This window comes from Anolis sagrei, chromosome 1 (assembly GCF_037176765.1).
Source record: "Anolis sagrei isolate rAnoSag1 chromosome 1, rAnoSag1.mat, whole genome shotgun sequence".
NCBI lineage: Eukaryota > Metazoa > Chordata > Lepidosauria > Squamata > Dactyloidae > Anolis > Anolis sagrei.
Window position 1 is genome coordinate 144,799,771 of NC_090021.1, and position 23,607 is coordinate 144,823,377.

The window sequence follows — 23,607 nt, forward strand, 5'->3', positions numbered from 1 at the left end:
TCACACAGTTCTCTCAACATCTTCATCAGAAATGCCAATTATGCTTGAAATTTTTCTCTGAGTGACATGATGATCGTCCTGACTCAATCTGTCAACCTTTTGCTTGTGAAACTCGGTGGTTGCTTTTACAGGATGTCCAACTCTTTGTTTGTCACGCAAGTCAGATGTTCCCACCTCAACATCTTTAAACTTACTCGCCCAACGACACACAGTACTCACATCAACACAATCACCATAAACAGCTTGCATTCTCTGTTGAATCTCCTTTGGGGTGACACCTTCTGCTGTGAAGAATTCAATGACTGAACGTTGCTTATGTCACATTGACCGACTGTCTGCACAGGGTTCCATACTTCACACTTTAACAACACAACTGTTCAATGCTAAGGCTTCCCACCAAAATGAAACTGTAGAGGATAATCTATTAAACAAGCCAGTACCTGCTGCATACCAGTACCACCATCTGTTGAGTTATGAAGGTGGAGGCACTACTTTTTCATTCAATCCTCGTATCTGACAATATCTGGGGGATACTTACTTACTTACTTAGGTGATCCCTCATTGTCTGAGTATGATGGCCTTCCAAGTTCTTGGAAGAAGCCTGTGCATGAGGGTTTTTTTTTTAACGTTTGGAGGTTGGTGCACAGCTGATCAACACACAGTCTTCACAGAGTGAGAGTCCCAACCAGTGGCATGGTTAACATGAAAATGGTGGCTCCTCAATCTGTTGCAGCCTTCTTCCATCTTCACAGCCATTATAACATGTACCATGTTATCTTCTACCTGATCTGCCATTGACATCTTCAGATTGTGCTCAGTCTGGAGCCTCCCCTGCAGCCCCCCCCCCCCCCCGAGAGTGCATGACTCTAGTGGTTATGCCCACAGGTTCATTGGAACACACAAGCCCCCTCACCATGCCAAGGTGACAATCCCTACCTCTGCCCTATAGATGGGAAGTGTGATTTCTCCATTATTTGCTTGGTTTCAAGAGCAAGGCTCCTTTGACATTGAGCCTATTGGAGTTTGGTGTTAAGACTTCTCACATGGGGAGCTCATCTAGTGCCTCTGAACAAACGACAAATCCCAGGTTCCCACAGGATGCAGTCATAGAAATTAAAATGGAACCATAACACCATAAATACGTAGTATGAAAGTAAGACAGAATTCTAAATGGCCCTTCCTAAAGTGAACATTCTAGGATCCTATCAGTTATGCCATGGCAGCTAAAGTGCAACTGTAGCACTATAAGAGTTTGGTGTGAAAGGGCCCAGGAATATAGACTTATGCAGAGACATACTGAGTTGCTTTGCTGTTGCTTTATGATCAATGGATCTAGTCATCCATCTTAAGTTCTTTCCTCTGCAAGATCACTGAAATGTTCTAGTCTTATATTGCATCCTTTTGAAGAAAAATAGGATAAGGACTCAAACTCATTAAAATGCTGGAGCACCCCCTTCAGAGGCAGCCCTAGGTAATTTTCAATGGTAAACAGTATTTTGGTGCCCTCCCCCCCCCCCCCCCAAAAAAAAGAACAAACCAATCACTGATATATATTTTCTGTTCGTCGTGGGAGTTCTGTGTGCCATATTTGGTTCAATTCCATCATTGGTGGAGTTCAGAATGCTCCTTGATTGTCAGTGAACTATACATCCCAGTAACTACAACTCCCATATGTCAAGGTCTATTTTTCCCCAAGAGTGCCTCAAGAGCACCCCTGGGCAAAAGCAACTATACTGCAAATGCTTACTTTGCGTAATGGGTTGAGTCGCCCCTGACCCCCTTCATAATGTAAGAAAGAGAGATAGGGCCCTTCCACACAGCCATATAACCCAGAATACCAAGGCAGATAATCCACAATGTCTGCTTTGAACTGGATTATCTGAGTCCACACAGTTCAATGTGGCTTTTATACAGCTGTGTGGAAGGGGCCATAGGCCACTCACCAGCTTTGCAACTGCCAAAGGAGTGAATTCAAAACAAACAGGATTTTGAAATACAAAACTACTATTGTGGTTTGTCATTCCCACTGCTGTAGAAACAACTGGAAAGGAAAGGAGTGTTTTGAATTAAGAAACAAGATGAATAAATGTGTTTATTTGAATGGAAATTGCATATTGCCAATTCACTGCATAGTAGTCTGGAAGACACCCAGGGATCATGATGGGCACACACAAACACACACATCTCTGGAGGCTAAATGGTGAATGTTTGTGCTTCAGATAATGATTGGAAAAAGATATAGAGTTACTTGATCAACAAATTTGTTTTCTGTCAACTTTGTTCTCATGAAATGCAACCCATCCACTTCAATCAAATATCACCTACTCAAATAAGCATTATGCATACTGGAGATAGATACGAGGGTTATCCAGAAAGTAAGGTTACAAGGCGCGTAGCTCTCGCAGGGATTTTTTCGGGAGAAGTTGGTATCACTGCCATGTAGCGGGAAGCCATCGGAAGTGAATGAGCAGTGCCAGTCGTCAGTAGCTCATCAACTTGTGGTGAAGGTTAGAGATGAGCATCCTCATTCCATTTCCCTACAAGTGTGAAGTTTGCACTGTAATATACTACATAAATGCTAAGTGCATGAACGTCGCTTTGCTTCATCGCAAAATTGTTTCAGTTTACGGAGCGGATGTAATGCCAAGACAGCATGTGATACAATGGGTATGGAATATATTGTGAGACCATGAGGAAACTTCGAAGAGCCATCCAAAACAAACATCGTGGGATGCTATGGTGGGAGTCTGTCTCCTTCACAATGATGTGTGTCTGCATGCAACATAAGAGTTGTTGACTTCATTTGGTTGGGATGTTTTAAGCCAATCCTCTCACAGCCCCGATCTCACACCCAGTGACTAACATCTGTTCACTAAATTGAAGGAAAACCTTGGTGGAAAACACTTTTCCAATGACAACAAGGAGAAAATCGAAGTGATGAACTGGCTGAAAAAGGCGGCAGGAAATTTCTATGACACGGGCATCAAAAACTCATCTCAGGGATGACAAAATGTATTGAACCAAATGGTGATTATGTGGAAAAATAATGTAATACTTATGCTATAATCCATGTAAGTTTTATTAAAAGATATTCATTCTTTGCATTTTAGAAAAGTCTTGTAACCTTACTTTCCAGATAACTCTCATAGTACATATTTCTGTCATGTTTGATTTTGGTTCCTAGGCAATCCAAGAGCTCTTGATCTTGTACTGGTAGAACAGACAGAAAATGATGAACTAATCTGACATACAAAAGGCCTTCCACATTCATGAGGAAGCTGACCATAGAGTCACACTGGAAGACCTAGAAAGAGCATATGAATTAAGTTTATGAATAATCAAATCCTCAAAATTTAAAGTCATAAATATGGAAAGCTGACTATGGTACATACATAGGTTGACCCACTGTCCCTGATATTTGGTGCTCTCTCATTGTGTTGGTCTATAACTCTCACTGTTCCCAGCTATTAGGGCCTGTTGGCTATCTATTTTGGGACAAAGGAGGTGCAATACAGCATGGATTGCTGTAGGTTTTTCGGGCTGTATGGCCATGTTTGAGAAGCATTCTCTTCTGACGTTTCGCCTGCATCCGTGGCAGGCATCTTCAGAGGTTTTGAGGTTGCACATTAACTACTGCTATATATTCACAATCTCTATACAGCCCCTAATTTTATTTATGTATTTATTTCCAATATTTCTACCCCATCCTTCTCAACCCCCAAAGGGGGATTCAGGGCAGCTTACAACCGGCAATAATTCAATGCCACAACATACAAACAAATATAACAAATATAACAACAATTTAAATATAGATTAAACATTAAGTTAAAAACAAATTAAACATTATTATCAAACCATCTAGCCATTTCCAGTTCAATTCAACATCCAAAGTGCTGTTATGCCTACTGTCCAAAAGCCTGGTCGCAAAACCATGATTTAAGTTTCTTCCTTAAAGAAAGGAGGGATGAAGCTGCTTTAATCTCGGTGGGGAGTGCATTCCACCGGCAGGAAGCCGCCACTGAGAAGGCCCTGTCCTTCGTCCCCACAAAACGCATTTGCGAGGCTGGTGGGGCTGAGAGCAGGGCCTCCCTCAATGATTTTAAACTGCGAGGGGGGGGGGGGGTGTAGAGAGAGAAACGTTCTGACAAGTAATAGGGCTTTACAGGCCAAGACCAGCACTTTGAATTGTGCTCAGAAGTAGACTGGCAACCAGTGGAGTTGACATAACCAGGGGGTTGTGTGGTATGCTCTCTGTATGTTGCTATTTAATGGCCGTACAGGGACCATGCAAGTTCCCTAAACCTCACTTAAAGCCCATCCAGACAAAGCCAAAATGTGCAAGCTCTCGCACTTTTACTGGAGACATCCAAACAATGCCTCTGGTAAAAGAGGAATAATTCAGGACAAAACAGAAAAATCCTGATTTGTCACGAAATATTTAGATACTTCATTAGAACCAGGCCTTCCTGAAAGACCTGAGTCTAATGGTGTATGGGCCCTGTGGGGACAGGTGCATGGGTAGTCTTGCGATTAACCAGGTTTTCTTTATTTTAATGCTTTTTTTGCGGGGGGGGGGGGGGGGGTAGGTTGCGCCATTCAAGCACAGTAGTTACCATGCTGAAATGTGGACAGGCTCCCAGGAAAGCCCAGGTTTGGGGGGCAGATGTGAGGATTCTAACCTGTTAGGAACCGCTCTTACTTGTAAGCAATAATTATGACATGTTCCTGTTGATCTGAAAGCAGCTGCCTGATATATTCTCCTTGTGCAAGCAATCTCCAGTGTGTTTTGCAACAGGGACCCCTTTCGCCATTGTCATGCCCAAGATCACTCTCAGGAGGAGTGGGAATGTCAAACAGCTACTTCTTGATTGAGAGTAAAGACAAAGATCCACCCAGAGGAAAAGTGTTCTTGCCATACATCAAGGGAACCACTGACCGCATAGGGAAGCTGATGAGGAAACACAACATACAAACTATCTACAGACCCACCAAGAAAATCCAACAAATGCTATGTTCAGCAAAGGACAAGAGGGATCCTCTCACTTCTGCAGGAGTCTACCGTATACCATGCAGCTGTGGACAAGACTACATAGGGACCACCAAACGCAGCATTGCCCAAACACGAATCAAGGAACATGAAAGGCACTGCAGACTACTTCAACCAGAGAAATCAGCCATAGCAGAGCACCTGATGAACCAGCCTGGACACAGCATATTATTTGAGAACACAGAAATGCTGGACCACTCCAACAACCACCATGTCAGACTACACAGTGAAGCCATTGAAATCCATAAGCATGGGAACAGTTTCAACAGAAAGGAGGAAACCATGAAAATGAACAAAATCTGACTACCGGTATTTAAAAAACCTCTAAAATTACAACAGCAAAACAACAGAGAGGAAACATTCAGGGACAGCTAATCACCTCTCAACAAAAGATTCACCCAGGTACTAACAAGCCACACCAAAAAAACTGCCAAGCCATCAAATGCTAATCAAAGTGGTCAGCTGAAACATTCACACCTAGCTCCAACAGACAAAGAGTTCTTTGTCCCACCCTGGTCATTCCACAGATATATAAACCCAATTTTCCTAGTTCCAACAGACCTCACTACCTCTGAGGATGCTTGCCATAGATGCACGCGAAACGTCAGGAGAGAATGCCTGTAGAACATGGCCATATTGCCTGAAAAAACCTTCAACAACCCAGTGATTCTAGCCATGAAAGCCTTCGACAATACTTCAACTGATGGGAGAATGTCAGTTCAAGCAAATGCTTACTCATGAGCTTTTGCAGGGGGATCAAGTCAAAATTCAGTATATAATATTTTACAGTGCTACGTAATACACAATGGTCAGAGGAGCCCAGATCAGATTGTGTGACCAACAAATTAGCCTGACTTAAAAGAGGCACTTCTCTTTCAAACATGCTGGTAGTTTGGCTCGGCGTGAATAAACTGGAGTGAAACACACTTAATTCTTTGTGGGGGTTTTGTGAGGGCGGAGAGGGGGAAGGATTTGACTTACAGTATTCCAAAAATCACTATTAATGCAAGATGTTCTTGTTTACTGGGAGCAGGCAAAGTTCATGGTTGGCCCTTCTTTCAGTAAGTCTTTATTTCCACACATTTATTGCAAGCAAAGGCCATGACCATAACAGTTTTGAGGCAAATTTATTATTGAGACTGAAGATGTTTTCTATATATTACTAAAGTCAATTCTTTCTCAAGCATAGTCTGAAAGAAGTGAACTCCATTGTCACCGCCGTCTCTTGCCAGGCCAGAAAGTAACAGAAGTAGTGGAGGCAGAAGACACACATATACACACTATGCATTAAGACGTGTAGCAAAATAGGCTGTTGACTGGTTCAGGTTCTAGTTATCACTAAGGCATGAAACTTACTGGGTGCCTTGAGTCAATTGTTTTCTTTTTTGTTGTGGGGATTGTTCTGAGGATTACGTTTTGGCAAGATTCCTCTTCCCATTCTCTTATAATGAAGTGAGTGGCTCCCATTCCTGCTCCACAGTGAACTTACAATCAACACAGAGCCACATTCCTTCAGAAACAGAAAGTTAAAGACTCTCTGGTTCTATCTACACTGTAAAATGAATGTAGTTTGACAAACCTTTAGTTGGCATGGTACAGTGCAGTGGAATCATGAGAGTCATAGTTTGACAAGGTTTTAATCCTTCTCTGCCAAGGAATGCTGGTGCCTAACCAAATTACAACTCTCTGCTTTCCATAATATTGAGCGACGACAGTTAAAGTGCTATCAAACTCCAATCATTCCACAGTGTAGAGGCACCCTCTGTGACTAAATGCATAACTGTCTGTTGCCCCAGCTCAGAAGCTAGTTAACAGAGGCCATATGGGGTGGGAGCCCCCACAATATTTATTAATACAGTATTGTATATGCAGAGGGAGGGTGTGTGTGGATCTAATAGATACATACACATGAGTTATGCATGTATGCATCTGACTGTATTATTTATTTGTATTTTTAATAATTTAATCAAGTTCTAGGAAGAATAGATTCTGATCCAAAGTTTGGTGGGAACTCCGAAAAACCCATGGAGCATTTAACACCTCTATAGTTTTTTCATACCCTGCAAGAAACCAAGAAAAGAAAAGGAGAAGACCTTTTCCACAGGCCACAGCCATAAATATCTTTCCTTGTTAGCAAAAAGTTATCTCTCCAGCAAAGAGATTCTTAGGGCGCTTCCAGACAGTACAAAAATGTGGGCTTTAACTGGAGGACAAAAAACAAAAATTGGGGCCTAATAACATGTCCTCACATGGACCTGTGAGTCCTGGGATTTCTTCCCCACCATTCTCACAGGTTTTTTGGAGGGCAGACGGGACATCTTGTGGAAAGTCCTTTTAATATATATATATATATATATATATATATATATATATATATATATCTCACTGTTATACGCTGGGACATATATACGCACATGCAAATATCCTAATATAAATACAAGCAGATTTCTCATGTGCACATATGAAGTTCAGCACATAATAGAGGGATTTATTTTTTTTAAAAAAACTTCCCCAAATTTCTCTCTTTCCCCAATTGTTTATTCAAGCTCTGTTTAATATTATAAAGTTTAAAATAAAGAGTTTCAGAGAGTTCTAATCTTTGTGTGTTTCACAGCCCGGTCAGCTGTTTTGGTTTGTTTAAAAGTGGACATGGGCTGGAACAGTCTCCACAGAGGGGAGAGGAGGAAATCACGTTTTTTTGCGTTTGCAGGGATATACAGTGATGCGGATATGCACATTTTCTAGCCTGAATTGGGATAAAAAGGGATCTTTTTACCTCTTGTTTTTCATCCGTTGCAGTGAATCAGCATGGATTTACCACTAGCATCATGTAGCCACACAAATTTAATTCAGGAAATCTCGTGTTTTAGGTACTGTGTAGATGAGCCCTCAGTCAGCTGGTCAACTAGTTAACTGGCCCACCAATGATACAGATGTGCTGCTGGTGAACAGCCAAATGGGGTCCAAATCTGTTATTGAGTGTGCTGATATTTGAACAACTGCCTCATTCTACATGCTGACGGAACAAAATAGGATGCAAAATAGGCCTAGAGTATGGAATATATGTGAAATGATTTACACTTGTCAGAATCACAGATATCTTTAGCTGAATAAAATGAGTAGGGGGTATACATGATTTGTGTTGATAATAACCATTAGAAAGTGTACCACTACAGGCTGTATGCTTACATTATTGTTTTTGCCAGGAAACCTATTCAAAACCTCCACCCTCTTCAACTGGACACAGAGACTTGAAAATCTCTATGTTGAATATTGAAATTGGATCTTCCCAATGCAGCCCATGAATGTGGCTGAGAATTATTTTATCATTGCTAGCATAGGCATAACTTTTCTCCACAGTGCACAATACAGCAAGCGGTTCAAACTAGCCAATTTGGTGAAAGTTTTTTTCAAATACTATTTAAATAACAGAGAGCAGATTCTAATCAACTTTATTGACTGTTTGAATGGAACTAGTGCTTAGTCATTATCTCTAATATGCATATAAGACAAGACTGTCACAATAAACTCCTCTGATGGCTATGCAAAGTGGCATTTGGTTATGGATCAAAATTAATCTTTTCCTAACTACCATTCCCATTCAAAGTAGTTTAGATATAAACAGTTTTATTATAGACTAAGCCAATATTAAACTTTAATAGCTTTGATGTTACACAGCAGAATGGCTAGATAACCTAGAAAGGTCTTCTTAGTGACCCGCCAGTAAATTGAACAGGAATTATATAGCAACATAGCCAACAGAGCTTGAAAACTCTCCTTTTAAAGATTTTATCTCATAACATGACAAGACAATGCTTTGCCAAGGATCCCGGGAACTGTTGCAAAAAAGAGACCTCTCTGTTTTTTATTATCTTAGGGACACCGGTACTGAAAGGTTTTATAGCCATCCATAGCTTCAACAACTGGATACTTTTAAATAAAATATTGACTAGAATTAAATATGGCATTAGTGAAGGTGTAACTTATCATTACATATTCACAACTGGTGTGTGTGTGTGTGTGTGTGTGTGTGTGTATGTGTGTATATATATATATATATATATATATATATATATATATATATATATATATTCATAATCTCCATATAGCTATGATTGCTGCAATACTGCACTTCTGCTCCCCCCACCCCCTCCATTTCATCTGGCATCAGCCATATTGAGAGAAGGAAGTCTGTTCTGTCAATCTAGGCAGGGATATATGACGTTTCCCTCAGGCCAACAAATTTGGCTATAACATATTGTGCTGTCGCACGCTGGGCCTGTGCATCAGACTGTAGACAGGACATAAATTCTGTGTGCGCAACGGGACGCCGGGGCTGCCTCAGATTAAAGGCCCTTGGACCTCCCCAAAACAAAGTCCTGTAGAGGCTTAAAGTAAGTCCAACAAAGTTCTTTATTGATGAAAACAAACAGGTACTTTAAAACTTTCTTAACAGTCTATTGGCTCTTGCAATCTTGTTCACTGGGAACAGGCACTATCTTCATAACTGTATACTAACTAATGGGGAAATCCTTAACTTCTAATCTGGGCAGTCTGTACTTGCCTCTGTTGGCGTGGAGCCCCTGCACCTGGTACCAACTGCGTCTGGCTTCCGCGAGCGACCCTTACCAAGCAGAGCTTTGTAGACTTCCATGGAAAAAGAAGGTGTTCACGTTGATGTGATGGCTGGCTGAAGTCCCTCAGCAAAGGAGCTGTAAGGCTGTAAAATCCTCAGCCAAGCTGTGGGGCCTTTTTTCCCTGGCCAAGCTTCAGGCTGTATATCTCCCCGGCCAAGCCGTAGAAGACGAAGCTTTCTACAGGAGCTCTTGGTATTATGTCCTGTGCGAAAGGCTTCTCTGTGTGGACTGATTCAAAAAGGCTCCTATTCCCTCCAAAACTCAAAAAGGGGCGGGACCAGGGAACCTAACGATAATTGACAGGTGGCTTGCCCTATGATTGCAAACTATAACAGGAAGCCACTCTGCTGCAAAATCCCAAGCCTGGGATTGCAAACAAACATTTAATGCAAAGCAAACAGAATTGGAGCTCCTGGTACAGCTGTACCAGCACAAATATGCTTTTCTGTTTTGCAGACTTACTCACTGGTGAGAGGGGTGTGGAAACATAACCCACCTGAGCCATCAGAATGGGTTTCCTTGGCATGGCTTATATTCAGTGAAGTAGTTTTGGTGTTGGGTTAGCAAGGGGACACTACTTTGTTATCTAAAGATAACTAAATAGGCCACATAGAATTCTGGTCTCTAACACATACAAAACTGAGCTTCCTTCAGAAAGTATGTTTCTGTAGTATTATAGTTACCCACAAGCACACCCTGATGAAGTTCCCAAAAATATGTTTGCATAGGAAGACTGAGATTCTCTCGTGCCAAACTAAAGTTCACAAAGCAATGATCCTGAACATAAACCTTCTCTGATATACCACTGATGGAAGGGTCAGGACAAAGCAGATGAGTAAATAGTCCTGTTGAATAGCATTAGGCATCTACTCATCTATGTTTCTAGATGGTGTTTGTTGTTATGCTGACAACTTCCCTTTCCCCACAACCTAGAGTTGGCATCCCCCATTCAGCTTCTCTGTGCTTCTACAAACACACCTAGAATCATAGAGTTGAAGGAGACCACAAAGATCATATAGTCCAAACCCCTGCCATGCAGGAAAAAAAAGTCAGGTCTGCCACAACTGCAGCCTTTTTGTACATGATGACTACCAAAATAAGTCTTCACCCTGTTTTCTATAACATGGGTTTTCACACAGGTCACTCCCAGTTCAGGGGGAGATCCAAAAAGGTCAACTGATCACAAAACGTTGGTCTACTTAGCCATAACATGGTGGCTGTTAGAAACAGCGATCAACATTATCGATAGGATATTACTGGTATCATTTTATAGTAACACAATATCACATTGGAAATTATTAAAATTTCTCCTACAGCAATTTCACCATGCCAGGGAATTCTGTAGTTTTGCTTTTTTCCAGCAAATCAGTTTATGGGTGCTGGTGGTATCATGGCCCAGTTGTATCTTTTCAGGCAGAATTTACTACACTAGAGGTCCTAAGCTGAGCAGATGTGTTATTTTGGTTTCCTGTTGCTTCTATGATTTCTGAAGTATTCTTACTCATCCCTTGTCGTTTTTTCTTTCACACATTGTGTGTACTTTTTCCTTACCTACCAGTTTTTTCCATTACCCTTTGCCACTTTCATCATATAACAGTTCCCCTCTTATCCCTTTTGTCACTATTCTATTTTATTTCACCACACATAGGGTCAACAGGTCTCAAGGTTTTGGCTGCTTTCAAGGAATTGTTATACATCACCCAGCCTCCAGGCAGGAAAATGAATTTCAGAGGAAACAGTGCCAAAGGAGATCAATTGATTGACTGGCTGATTGATTGAGCTTGTGGGCATGAGGTGGCATTAAAGCCTGGGCACCTGCTTCCTTCCATTCTCAGCTGGTGACAGGGTTTAACTTACAAGTGTGTTGTGCTTCTGCAAAATCAGTGCACCAAAAAACGAGAACAAGTGAGCAAGGAGTGGATAAAGCAATGGTGCCAAGCATGCCATGTTCTACTGGCACACTCCTCCCTACTTTGTTCTATGAGAAGGGGTGTGCCTGCACTGCAACTCATGAGCCCTGGTAACACTTGACTGGTAACACTTGACTAACAGAGAGCCTTATGGTGCTATCACATGGTGAGATTTGTCAGAGTTCTCTGCATATCAAAGAGAATAATACAATTATTTTGCATTAGGGTAGGAGAACAAATACAGACATTTTTTTCTTATTTTCCCTAGGTTTTACCAGTGGCTAAGCAGTTAGCCCCTGGTGGTGCAGTGGGTTAAACTGTTGAGCTGCTGAGCTTGTTGACCGAAAGGTCACAGGTTCGAATCCAGGGAGTGGCCTGAGCTTCCACTGTCAGCCCCAACTTCTGCCAACCTAGCAGTTCAAAAACATGCAAATGTGAGTAGATCAATAGGTACCACTCCAGTGGGAAGGTAACGGTGCTCCATGTAGTCATGCTGGCCACATGACCTTGGAGGTGTCTATGGACAACGCCGGCTCTTCGGCTTAGAAATGGAGATGAGCACCAACCCCCCAGAGTCGAACACGACTGGACTTAGTGTCAGGAGGGAACCTTTACCTTTACCTTAAGCAGTTAGTTGTTATGCTGCTCATACTAGGGCTTTAGTTGTTGATATAGAAGAAAATGTTCTTTCACACTGACAAAAAAGACACATGTGAGTTATGTTGGACTTACAGTTGCATTTATCACTAATAGGAAGCTGCCACATATGTGCTGTAAGTAGGTCCCATGGGATGTGAGTGGGGATGGTAGCAAAAGTAGAGATCCTGGATACATTTTGCCATCAGCTTGGTAGCCTAAAACATATCTGTTATCTCCACCTCCCCAAGCCCTGGGCTGCCATATTATTTACTCATATGGAGTTCTACCTGGATGTTGGTCCCATGTGTTTCTGTTGGGAAAATAATACTTGATTTCCATTCTGCTCAGTTCCACAGACAGCTGTGCCTGAAGCTTCTCCACCTCCTGCTAACCTGATAATTCTGCTTCTGTGACATCACAAAATCCCACACCATGACATCACATTGACCAGACATCATTTCTGGGATGACATATTGACTCAATTCTTGGTTACAGGCTTTGGCTCTGAAATTTCAAGAAATGGGATGCTGATCCTCATCCTCTGCAAACCCCTTTTCCATTTTAATTTCCTGAAAGGAACCCTGCGTCTGAACTATTTCCCCTAAGATGGGGGCAACACATGCTTTCTTGAATGTCTCTGAGAACTTTATCACACCAAGCCAGTGTTCCACTAGTTACATTACCATAGAAACTCACTATGTATTGCATTGAGTGCCTTAAACTTTGTACCTTTTTTGAGTTGCACAATTGTGTTGATTGGTCAACCTGTGATGCTGTGAGCATACTACTGCATACCTTCATAAGCCTGCTTTTCTTCACTATTACAGATCATAATAATAATAATAATAATCATCATCATCATCAAAAGAACAATTGTATTTCAACATGAAAACAGAGCAAAGAAATATAAAATAAAAGGAAAACAGCCAGTATAAGAATAATGAGGGAGAGGGAAGGAATATTCCATCATCTTTTTTTGTGTCAGAAGCAACTTGAGAAACTGGTGTGAGAGAATTGGTAATCTGCAAGGACGTTGCGCATAGCTTGGCCGTTTGCAAGGACGTTGCTTGGAAGCTAAGCAGAATCAGCCCTAGTTAATATTTGAATGGGAGAACATCAACAAATACCAGATGTCACAGTACTGTCAGAATGCCAGCACAGAAGCAAAATGCACTAAGGTAGGTGATGGAAAGATTGTGGGATTGGGAGCTATTGATGTGAGAATCATAATAAGGGGGCCTACTGGTAACAAGATGCATATGGCATCTGGCCTTGTGATAATACATTTTCTAAATGCAATTGTCTTCCTTATCTTCTCTCCAGATGCAAGGACTTTCGTGTTCATGTTGCTACTGCTGCCTCAGATATTCTGAGATGGCTGTCGCTACAGCAAAAGTGCAGCAGCCATCCTAGATGCCTCTTCCTCAGCCTGTGCATCTTTTGATTTAAAATACATTTATATTGTCTTTTAGTTCCATCCTTACAAAACAAAATTTTAGAACAAAGAAAGTCAGTTAACCTTTCATTTGTCTCGTCATTTCCTCTGCATCTCACCTAACCTGGCCAATCATTCTATTTATCTGACATCCATTTGTTTTTTCTTCTTCTTCATCCTTTCTTTCCTTTCCTTCTTCCCAATTTTGCATGCTACAACTTTTGCCTCTAAGCAGCTCCCATCCGCACATATGCATAGGCATTGTTCTCTCAGGGAGTGGCTGCTACACCTGTTAGGCCAACTAACTTTTAATTACGACTAAATTATGACTTACTAAAAGTCTTCAAGGGCCTCAATACCCAAAAGGCACCAGATCCAGTCTGATCTTGGAAGCTAAGCAGAATCAGCCCTAGTTAGTCTTTGAATGGGAAAACATCAACACATACCAGATTCTGCTAGGCTGCATCTCAGAGGAAGGAACTAGCAAAACCATCCTGGAGTATTCCTTGCCTAAAAAAACACAATGAAATTCATTGCAATAAATTGGCAGGGGATGTATACACAAATCTTCAATGTAGCTGAACAAGTAAGCTATTGTGCAATTCTTTGAGTGAGCACATTGATGATAGGCCTTGACCTCAGAGTTTGATTAAGGGAAGCTGTCAAACACCAACCATCCCCTCAAATGTGATTTCCAAGGTGTGAAAGTTCATTCCCTCCATTTCACAAATGAAAACTGGGATATATGTGCCCAAGCAACTTCAGAGTGTTCAAGGAGACAAACATTATCAGTGAGAAAGCACTGATCAGTAGTCTTGGAGGAGGCTCTATAGCACGCAATATCATTTGAAACTAGGAAATCTCCACATACATTCCAGCACTTTATTTCTGCAAATGTCTATTGTCTTTTCATTGAGTTGACTCATTTAAGACTTTAGCACTTAAAGGCAATCTTAAATATGAGGCTGCCATTAAACACTTTTTGAAAGCCTGAAATAATATTTAGCAGACATGTAGCATAGCAGTCCGCCCCTTGGCAAGGGCAGATTGACCCAGGACTCCTTTCCAGAATTGATGGTAAGGTAAACAACAGCTGCCTCCAGAATCTCGTGTGTGTGAACAGCAAAACAGAGAGAAAAGGAGAAATCAGATGAGCCTTGTTGCTATTTAAAATGAGGGATACTCTGCTGTCAATGTGTGAGTGGAGATTGACACTACACAACCTCAATGTAGGACCTTGGCCATTCTAATGTAATTTAGTGAAAACTAATGTGTTTGTTTTTAATTTTCCATGGACAGGTTATTGGGGAGGGAGACAGAAGGATAGGGATATAAATATAATGCACAGCAGGTACATCCAGTACAATACAGTGGTTTAAGGATTAGACTAAGAATCTAGAAGAACAGCATTTGAATCCCCCTCAGCCATCACAATCCACTGAGTGACTTGGGCAAGCCTTAGAACAATTCTGGGCAAGACAAAACATGATAGGGTTGGCCATAAATTGGACTTGACTTGAAGGCATACAACAAAAACAAGCAGGGTTAGGTCTCCATATGTTGTTTGGTTGGAAGCCCAAACATTTCTCACTCTTGGCTAAGTTAGTGCTGCTGGGTGCTGTACTGAACATCTGGAAGACCATGATTTCCATCCTGGTGGGCCACATGATTTGCTGTGTTACATTATTTAAATGATATAAGCCTCCAGTTAGCATCTGTGATAGGAATAGGAAGAGAAGAATCCTCTATGACAGCTAGACATTCTCCAAACTAGCCAGATTTTGGTAAATTTCAAACTCAGAACTCTGAATCTGAAGGTAGGTTTTGGTTATTTATTTATTTATCATGTCATCAGCAACCATACCATTGTATTACATTTCTAACAGAACAAAACAAACACAGAGATTAAAAAAAACACAGATTTTGCAAACTTGGTAGTTGGTTAAATGTCCTTTGACCAGTATCTGGCCACTTGGAGTGCCTCTGGTGTTGCCGCAAGAAGGTCCTCCCTTGTGCATGTGGCAGGGCTCAGGTTGCATTGCAGCAGGTGGTCAGTGGTTTGTTCTTCTCCGCACTCGCATGCTGTGGATTCCACCCTGTAGCCCAATTTCTTAAGATTGGCTCTGCATCTCGTGGTGCCAGAGCGCAGTCCGTTCAGCGCCTTCCAAGTTGCCCAGTCTTCTGTGTGCCCAGGGGGGAGCCTCTCATCTGGTATCACCCATCGATGGGTTTTGGTAGAGACACTGGCATGGATAGAGAGCTGGCTAAAAGAATCAGTTCTGCCATAATTTAAGCTGCAAAACATTGCTTGGGTCCAGCACAGCTTTAATATTTGCTTGCCTGTGTCCCACTACTTTCTTATAGGCTGGTTACATTGCTTTTTAGATTATTCTGTCAATGTGCCAACTCTGGACAGGAGGATGTTCAAAAGCATATTGTTGATGCTTAAAGGGCACTTGAAACTTCCTTGAATCATAGAAACACGTTGAAAGAGTCTCGTTTTAAATATCCAGAATGTTAGTTGTTTAGCTCATAGGGAGCCCCCGGTGGCGCAATAGGTCAAACCCTTGTCGGAGGTTCGAATCTGGGGAGAGCGTGGATGAGCTCCCTTTGTCAGCTCCATCTCTCCATGTGGTCACATGAGAAACCTCCCATAAGGATGGTCAAACATCAAAACATCCGGGCGTCCCCTGGGCAACGTCCTTGCAGATGAGCAATTCTCTCACACCAAAACCAACTTGCAGTTTCTCAAGTCGCTCCTAATACGAAAAAAAAAAACTTGTAGAAAACAGTTTTATACATATATACAGGAAAAATAGTAGTGCTAATATCAATATTCCTAGACGAAAACAGTGATCAAAGCAGCAATCTTTTACCAATTTACCTGAGACTAACTGTACTGAACACATGGGACTTACTGGTACTTCTGACTAGACTTGCCCAGGCTTGACTTGTTAATTTTTTATGTTCCCCTTTTCTTAAATGTATGATAGAAAATATTTTGGCAAACATACATTTATTTCACCCCATTCAATTAAGAGAACCCCAATTAAAAGCAGGGTTTTTTTCTCCCCGTAGGGAAAAAAAAAACCCATATATAGTTTTGGACCAGAAATTCAGTTACATATCATACACCTATATGTGGGGAGACACTTCCATTCTATAATTGTTTACATGGCATATGATGCTTTCCCTTCTTCCCATGCAAGGAAAAGATTTAAAGTACTTAAGAAACTAATGCTGGGGTGCTTGAGCCCAGCTTGCTCAGACACGCTAAAGCTCATAAAATAAATCTAGTCAATGAGCTTTGACAAACAGGGCAAAGAAGCTCTTCTCTGACAAAAAAGAATTTTTAAAAAGCATGTGTGTGGGATTAGAGTGATTTTTCCATATTCAAGTTAACGCATGCCCATTTTACCTTTGAATCAAGAAAATTCTTAGTTATAATTTAGTGCCAAATGAGGCAAGATGTTGGCCAATCCCCGATCTGATTTCTGTTGCTTGTTACAAAGGGAGAAGGCAGTCAAAAAGTACTCTCACCACTCCTCAATTCATACCAATGCTGTGGTATATTAGTTGTGGAGCTTTCTAAATCGAACGGACCTCTCCCTATGAACCATCTCTCCCTATGAACCCTATGAACCATCTCAGAGCTTAAGATCATTGGGGGAGGCCCTGCTCTTGGTCCTACCTCCTTCACAAGCTCAACTGGAGAGGATAACAGACAGGGCCTTCTAAGTGGTGGCTCCCTCGGCTGTGGAATTCCCTCCCTGGGGATATTAGATCAACCTCCTGTCTCCTGACCTTCCATAAGGAAGAAAAAAAATGTGGCTTTTTAATCAAGCCTTTGAATATTTTGTGCAATAGACAAATATGGATTTATGTGCAATGACTATTGGAATGGTCCAGACTATGACTTTGGATAATGTGGTTAGCAGTGAAGGCATTGTTTTATATGTTTTCATGCTTTAAAGATGTTTTATATTTCTATATAAATATTTATTTTTAAATGTTTATTATTTTTTTGGAAAAGAAATTTCCATTTTTTTTTAAAGTAATGGATAAAAAGTTAAGGGGGAAAATTTGGACAAAATAGGGGATTGGATAAAGGTTGGAATGAAGAAGGAAACAATTATGGAAGAATTTAGAGAAATAAAATTGACATGGTTCCATTGTATACAATTAGAACAATGGTTTAAAAATTGGGAAAAAATAATAAAAATGGAAGTAAGCTTAACCAATTTGAACAAATAATACAAAATTGAAGGGTTGAAAAGAATAACTAGTAAAATATATAAGATAATAATAGAAATAAAGAAAGGAAAAACAAAAAAAATAACATGCTCAAGGAGGTCTGGGAAGAAGATTTAGGGATAAAAGTAAATGAAGCAGAGTGGCAACAATTATGGAGATAAAGACATCTAAAAAACTTATCAATACGGGTTAAAGAAAATTATTATAAGTTAATATGGAAATGGTACCTAACACCAGTAAGAATAGCAAATATAAATAAAAACTATTCAAAAAATTGCTGGAAAGGATGTCAAGAATCAGGAACATATATACATATGTAGTGGCAATGTAAATATGTTAATAATTTTGGGGGGAAAGTATTTAGAGAAATAGAGGATATAATGAATATTAAAATAGAAAGAAGTCCTAGTATAGCTTTATTATCATTATATAATAATAAACAATTGAAAAAAGAGGATAAAGAAGCGATAATGAATTTATTAACAATAGCAAGATTGCTTATAGCAAGGAACTGGAAAAAAGAAATAAATATACAAATAGAGGAGTGGTACAAGGAGGTATGGAAATTGGCAATAAATGATAAGCTGACATGTATATTAAAAGTTAAAAGAGGTATATGGAAACAAAGTGATTTTGATGATGTATGGAGAAAAATTATTGAAAAAGGATTAAAAAATAAATAAGGAAAGTTACATCCATACGAAGAATTGAAATTTTGGCCAGATGATATGTAAAAGCTGTGGCTTGGGAGGGGGGTGGGGAGCACAGTGGTGAGGGATAGACAATATGTATAAGCTGAAAAATAACAGTAGATGCCAAAAATATGGTAGGTTGTATCAAATATGTATCTGCTATAAAATAAACAATGTTTAACAAATGTATTAAGCCATGATAAAATAATAAAAATATTTTTAAAAATAAATGTTTATTTTATCTGTACATTGCTTTGAATGCATCAAATAGTTGTCTAACTGTAAGTTGCCTTGAGTCCCTTCCGGGTTATAATGTTATAAATAAATAAAATCAGCTATTATTTATCACTAGGGGCAAATCGTAGTGCACATGCAGAAAAGAGGAGAATTCTGTGAATTTGAACGACAGAAAGCACCGACCACCCGTAGTTTTCTATATCTGCACTTTGAAGGTTAAATAAAATGGAATCTGAACAGCTGAAAGATAACTTTTCATTTATAAATATCACTTAGTGACTTATGATCTGAAGATTTTGCATATCTAAGAATGCTAACCTTGGCAAAATAAGCACATCAATATTCACCAAGGAATTGCCACTTGCCTTGAACAGATCCTGCCAAGAAAACTCAATGACACATCCGTCTCAGGTTTGCTTTAAGTCAGAAACGGCTTGGAAACACACAAGGTGTATAACATTAAGTATTTCATGCTGAAATGTTCTAGCTTTCCTTTAGCTTCTCATCCTTCTCCTTTCTTTCTCCCCTACTTTTCAGATAGTAAGTTGAAAGGCCAAGGCTGCCTTGTAGTTATTAATCTGTAAGGCACCTGGGGGTCTTCTAGGCTGAGCGGAACGTAAATGCTTAAAATAAATAAATGCAAAACTGACACAATTTCTGGTCAACAAGGTTCATGGGCACAAGAGAAAGTAGCTTTTTCTTGCCTCTGAAGAGTTCTTTTGTGAGGGCACCCACTCTAACACAAACACATATTTCAGAGGCTGACAACATGTTTCTGAGAAATAAGATAGACAGAAAATTCATACAATTGAAAAACAACAACAACAACAACAACAAAGAGAAGCGCACTTTAGTCAATGGGGCAAATCTACATAAATTACACCAACTATGCAAATACATCTTCAAATTAGGAAAGATAAGTTTTTAAAAAGTGTGTGAATTTCCATCTCAGACAAGTCTTACAAAACAAGGTTGAAAAGAAGACCGGCCAGGATTCAGGTTTGTTAAAAAAAAAAAAAAACCATTGACATTGATTTTCACACTCCTAATTCAGGCTGTAAGCCATTTATTTATTTATTTATTACATTTATATGCCGCTCTTCTCACCCCGAAGGGGACTCAAAGTGGCTTACAAGTAAAAAGTAAATACAATATATTATTATCATAGCAGAATATTAATATTATATATTACATTGTAATGTAACATTATACTGTAATATTATTAGTAATATTACATTTAATATAAAATATATAATTATAATATCATTTTATTATTAGTGGTAGTATATTGTATTACATTATAATATCATAATACTTAATATAATATAATATAATATAATATTGCTTAATATAATACAATATTACTTAAACTGGAAAGCAGCTTTAGTGATCACAGGAGACTATCCTGACTAAATCTGATTGGGAATCAACCTACCAGACTTTGAGAGCCAAGCCATACTATCAGGAAAATTTTGAGTGTAACATCCACACCAAAGATTCCAGTTTACATCTTTGGCCCCTTCCACGCAGCTGAATTATCTGTGAATTATCCTGCATTATCTGCTTTGAACTGGAATATATGGCAGTGTGGACTCAAAGCAGATATTGTGGGATTTTCTGCCTTGATATTCTGGGTTATATACCTGTGTGGCAGAGTCCTTTGAAGAAAAACCATGAGCTCTAGATGACTCAAGGCATCAATGTATTACTTGAGGTACGGCATTTCTGAAGTATGGTTAAAGTCATTGTGAGATGATGGAGTTTCCTACTAGGACTTTGGAAGACCAAGTTTGAATGCTCATTTGATCATTGGTCATTACATGACCCTGAGCAACCCAAACTCTGAAAGGAGTGGAGGAAGGCAATGTCAAATCTCTCCTTCAATTGGGGATGGAAAACATGTTTAAAAATCTTTCCCCCAGAAGGGTCAAAATACCTGTTTACTGAACACTAAGAAACCCTGATTATGAGAATCCTAAGATGACAAGAATCTTTGCCATTCCAAATTTATTATTTGCATAATGTGTAAGTTTCACGTAGTTCGAGTCCTTAAATGCATGTGTACTTTTTATGTAGAAAACTGCATAGGAGATGTTGTCAATGCAGAAAAGACTGTTTCTCTGCAGTAATTATTTTCTGTGCTATTTCATGAACAGTAAATATATTTTAAGAAAAAGTGTGAACATTTTATGCAGAATAAACCCTCAACTGGGAATGGCCTTTGAAAATTGTTTTTTTGAAATATATTTCTCACAATGGGAAAAAAAGGCAAAACATCAGTTGTTGTTTCTTTTGAGAATAAAATTGATGAAAAATTCCACGCCTACTTTGAATAAATCTGGACTGTAGAACCCTATGACAAGCTTGCCATACGTCAGAGTCAAATTGAAGGCACATGACAACAATTCAGAAGCATGCATCCCTGGAAGTGTCTGCTGATGTTTATTATGTATTGTATATGTTTATTGGAGCCCCCGGTGACGCAGTGGGTTAAACCGCTGAGTTGCTGAACTTGTTTACCGAAAGGTCGCAGGTTTGAATCTGGGAAGTGGCGTGAGCTCCCAATGTTAGCCCAGCTTCTGGCAACCTAGCAGTTGAGTTGAGCCGCTGAGTTGCTGAACTTGTTTACCGAAAGATTGCAGGTTTGAATCTGGGAAGTGGCGTGAGCTCCCAATGTTAGCCCAGCTTCTGGCAACCTAGCAGTTCGAAAACATGCAAATGTGAGTAGATCAATAGGTACTGCTCTGGTGGGAAGGCAATGGCGCTCCATGCAGTCATACCGGCCACATGACCTTGGAGGTGTCTATGGACAACGCCGGCTCTTCAGCTTAGGAATGGAGAGTCAGAAATTACTGGACCTGATGTCAAGGGAAAACCTTTACCTTTACCTTTAATATGTTTATTACATTTAGTTTGCAGAAAACACCAAAGGCAGATTAAACCAAATCAAATATAGAGTAATGCTGCAAAATCAAATCAAAACCAATTAAGATCTATCAATAATTGCAGCAACAACCTCAAAGCCCAGTATTGTTGGACAAATGAAGGCAAAACACAATCAAGAAGGCATAATGGAACCTGATATTGAAATTCTGGCCATACATTTTTACTTTTCTTTGTCGTTTGGACAAACTTGATCTAACTGGCCAGTATCACAGGGGTTTTCTCCGAAAACATATACACACTCTGTTGAAATGCTCCTTCTAGAAAGGACAAGAAAAATTGGCACAAGAAAGCAAAACAAAACAAGGATATTCTCCCCATGATCAATTTCAATGACAACTTTTGCGGCCACTTGGGTTCTCAGCCTCATTAAAGTAATTCTTATGTAGTTTTATTTCCTCATAAACATTTATTGCTGCAGAGGAAGGAGGGGGAAATGAGTCAAGTAAATGACAACACTCATAACAAACCAATAATGGATATGTAGCTCAAAGCCAATTTAAACTGAATTAAGACACAAATGTTATTTGATTTCATCTTCACTGTCACACACTTTTTCTTCCCAACCTAGTTGTGCTGAAATATTTTACCAAGCTTACTCTATTTCTTCAGAATGTGTTTTGCCTCCCCAAAAGTTATACAATAAAACAGGGATAAAACCTGAAGAAAATGATAGGCAAAGTGACATAAATCTCTTTTTGTTTCCCATTACAATAAACAATAAGAAGTGGGTTGGGAGCAACTAAGCAGACCAAAGTCTGTGGTGAATTCATAAAAACATAATTAAAAATAATATATACTTGAAACAGGCATTTTCCAAGAAAAAGTAACTGAGAGTGACCATTATATCTCTGGAACCAAGGATTTCTGTACAATTATACAAAACAGTGCAAGTTTCTTCTTATAGCTTTGAGTTTAGGGATCTGTTTTCCTGCTTTTGGACTTTTGCCCCATCCTTTCAAATGTCTCCCTCTGCAAGCTTGGCATATGGGGGGGAAAGCAGCATTAAGAGTTATTCTTTGGTGACTGCGGCTAGCTTGGGTTTGTCTGCACGACAGCTCTAGTATTTCTCATAAAAATAAGTCTCTGGGGAAGCTTTTTAACTCAAGTAAGCAACTCTTCCATCAGACGTGGATCCTGCCAAGCCTCACTCAGAAAACAAATGTGGGATTTGGTGGGGATTTCTCCAAAAGATGGCTCCAGAGAACCAGCCCTGCTGCATGTCTGGGAAGTGACTGATTCGGCTTGAGAGACACGAGCTGACTCCTCCTGCCTGCTCCAAACAGCATTTCTGCTGTTTCAATCACCCCTTGACTCTGGTTTGGAAGAGGCCGTGCTGACTCACAACCACCACTGAGGGCTCCGGCGTAGAAGCTGTGTCTAACCACGCCGCAAGATGAAGTTTTTGCTGGCTGCTAGCGTTGCTCGGCTGTCTCCAGTTCACATCAGTGTCCCATTCTGAAACAGGAAGCCCCAAGCTGCTCTCAGCTGTATTTATGCAATCCTTTGGCTGTACCGTACGCCCACATTTCGCTTCGGGCCTGGGATCGGAAGGGGCTTGAAATGCAGTCTTCCTACTCTCTGTCTGAGCACAGCGAGCCAAGATACACTTTCATGGTGTCCTTGCTGGGCTGAGGTTGGCTCTCATTATTTTTCGTTGCTTTTGTCCTCTTCACTCTATTAAATAGAGACACACACACACATTTTTTTAAAGTTTTACTTTCACAGCACAAATTTCATGATGGTTATGGTTTATCCTTTCCACGAATGTAATTTATCTTTTCTGCAAATAACCCCAGGGGCTATTTGGAGG

At 40.0% G+C, this 23,607-nt stretch overlaps 1 protein-coding gene across 4 annotated transcripts in view; it reads right to left on the bottom strand.

The window, feature by feature from the left end:
- Nucleotides 1–15,690: 15,690 nt before the first annotated feature.
- The window catches only part of SLX4IP (SLX4 interacting protein), a 128,763-nt gene continuing 120,846 nt past the window's right edge, over nucleotides 15,691–23,607 (bottom strand). For 3 of the 4 annotated variants that reach the window (XM_060785880.2, XM_060785872.2, XM_060785863.2), the window contains one exon: nucleotides 21,735–23,471. In XM_060785880.2, coding sequence (XP_060641863.2) covers nucleotides 23,369–23,471 — 103 coding nt within the window. In that variant the 3' untranslated portion in view covers nucleotides 21,735–23,368. Of the gene's footprint in view, nucleotides 16,428–21,734; nucleotides 23,472–23,607 lie in introns of those variants that run through there. The other variant, XM_067469094.1, reaches the window with a different exon arrangement.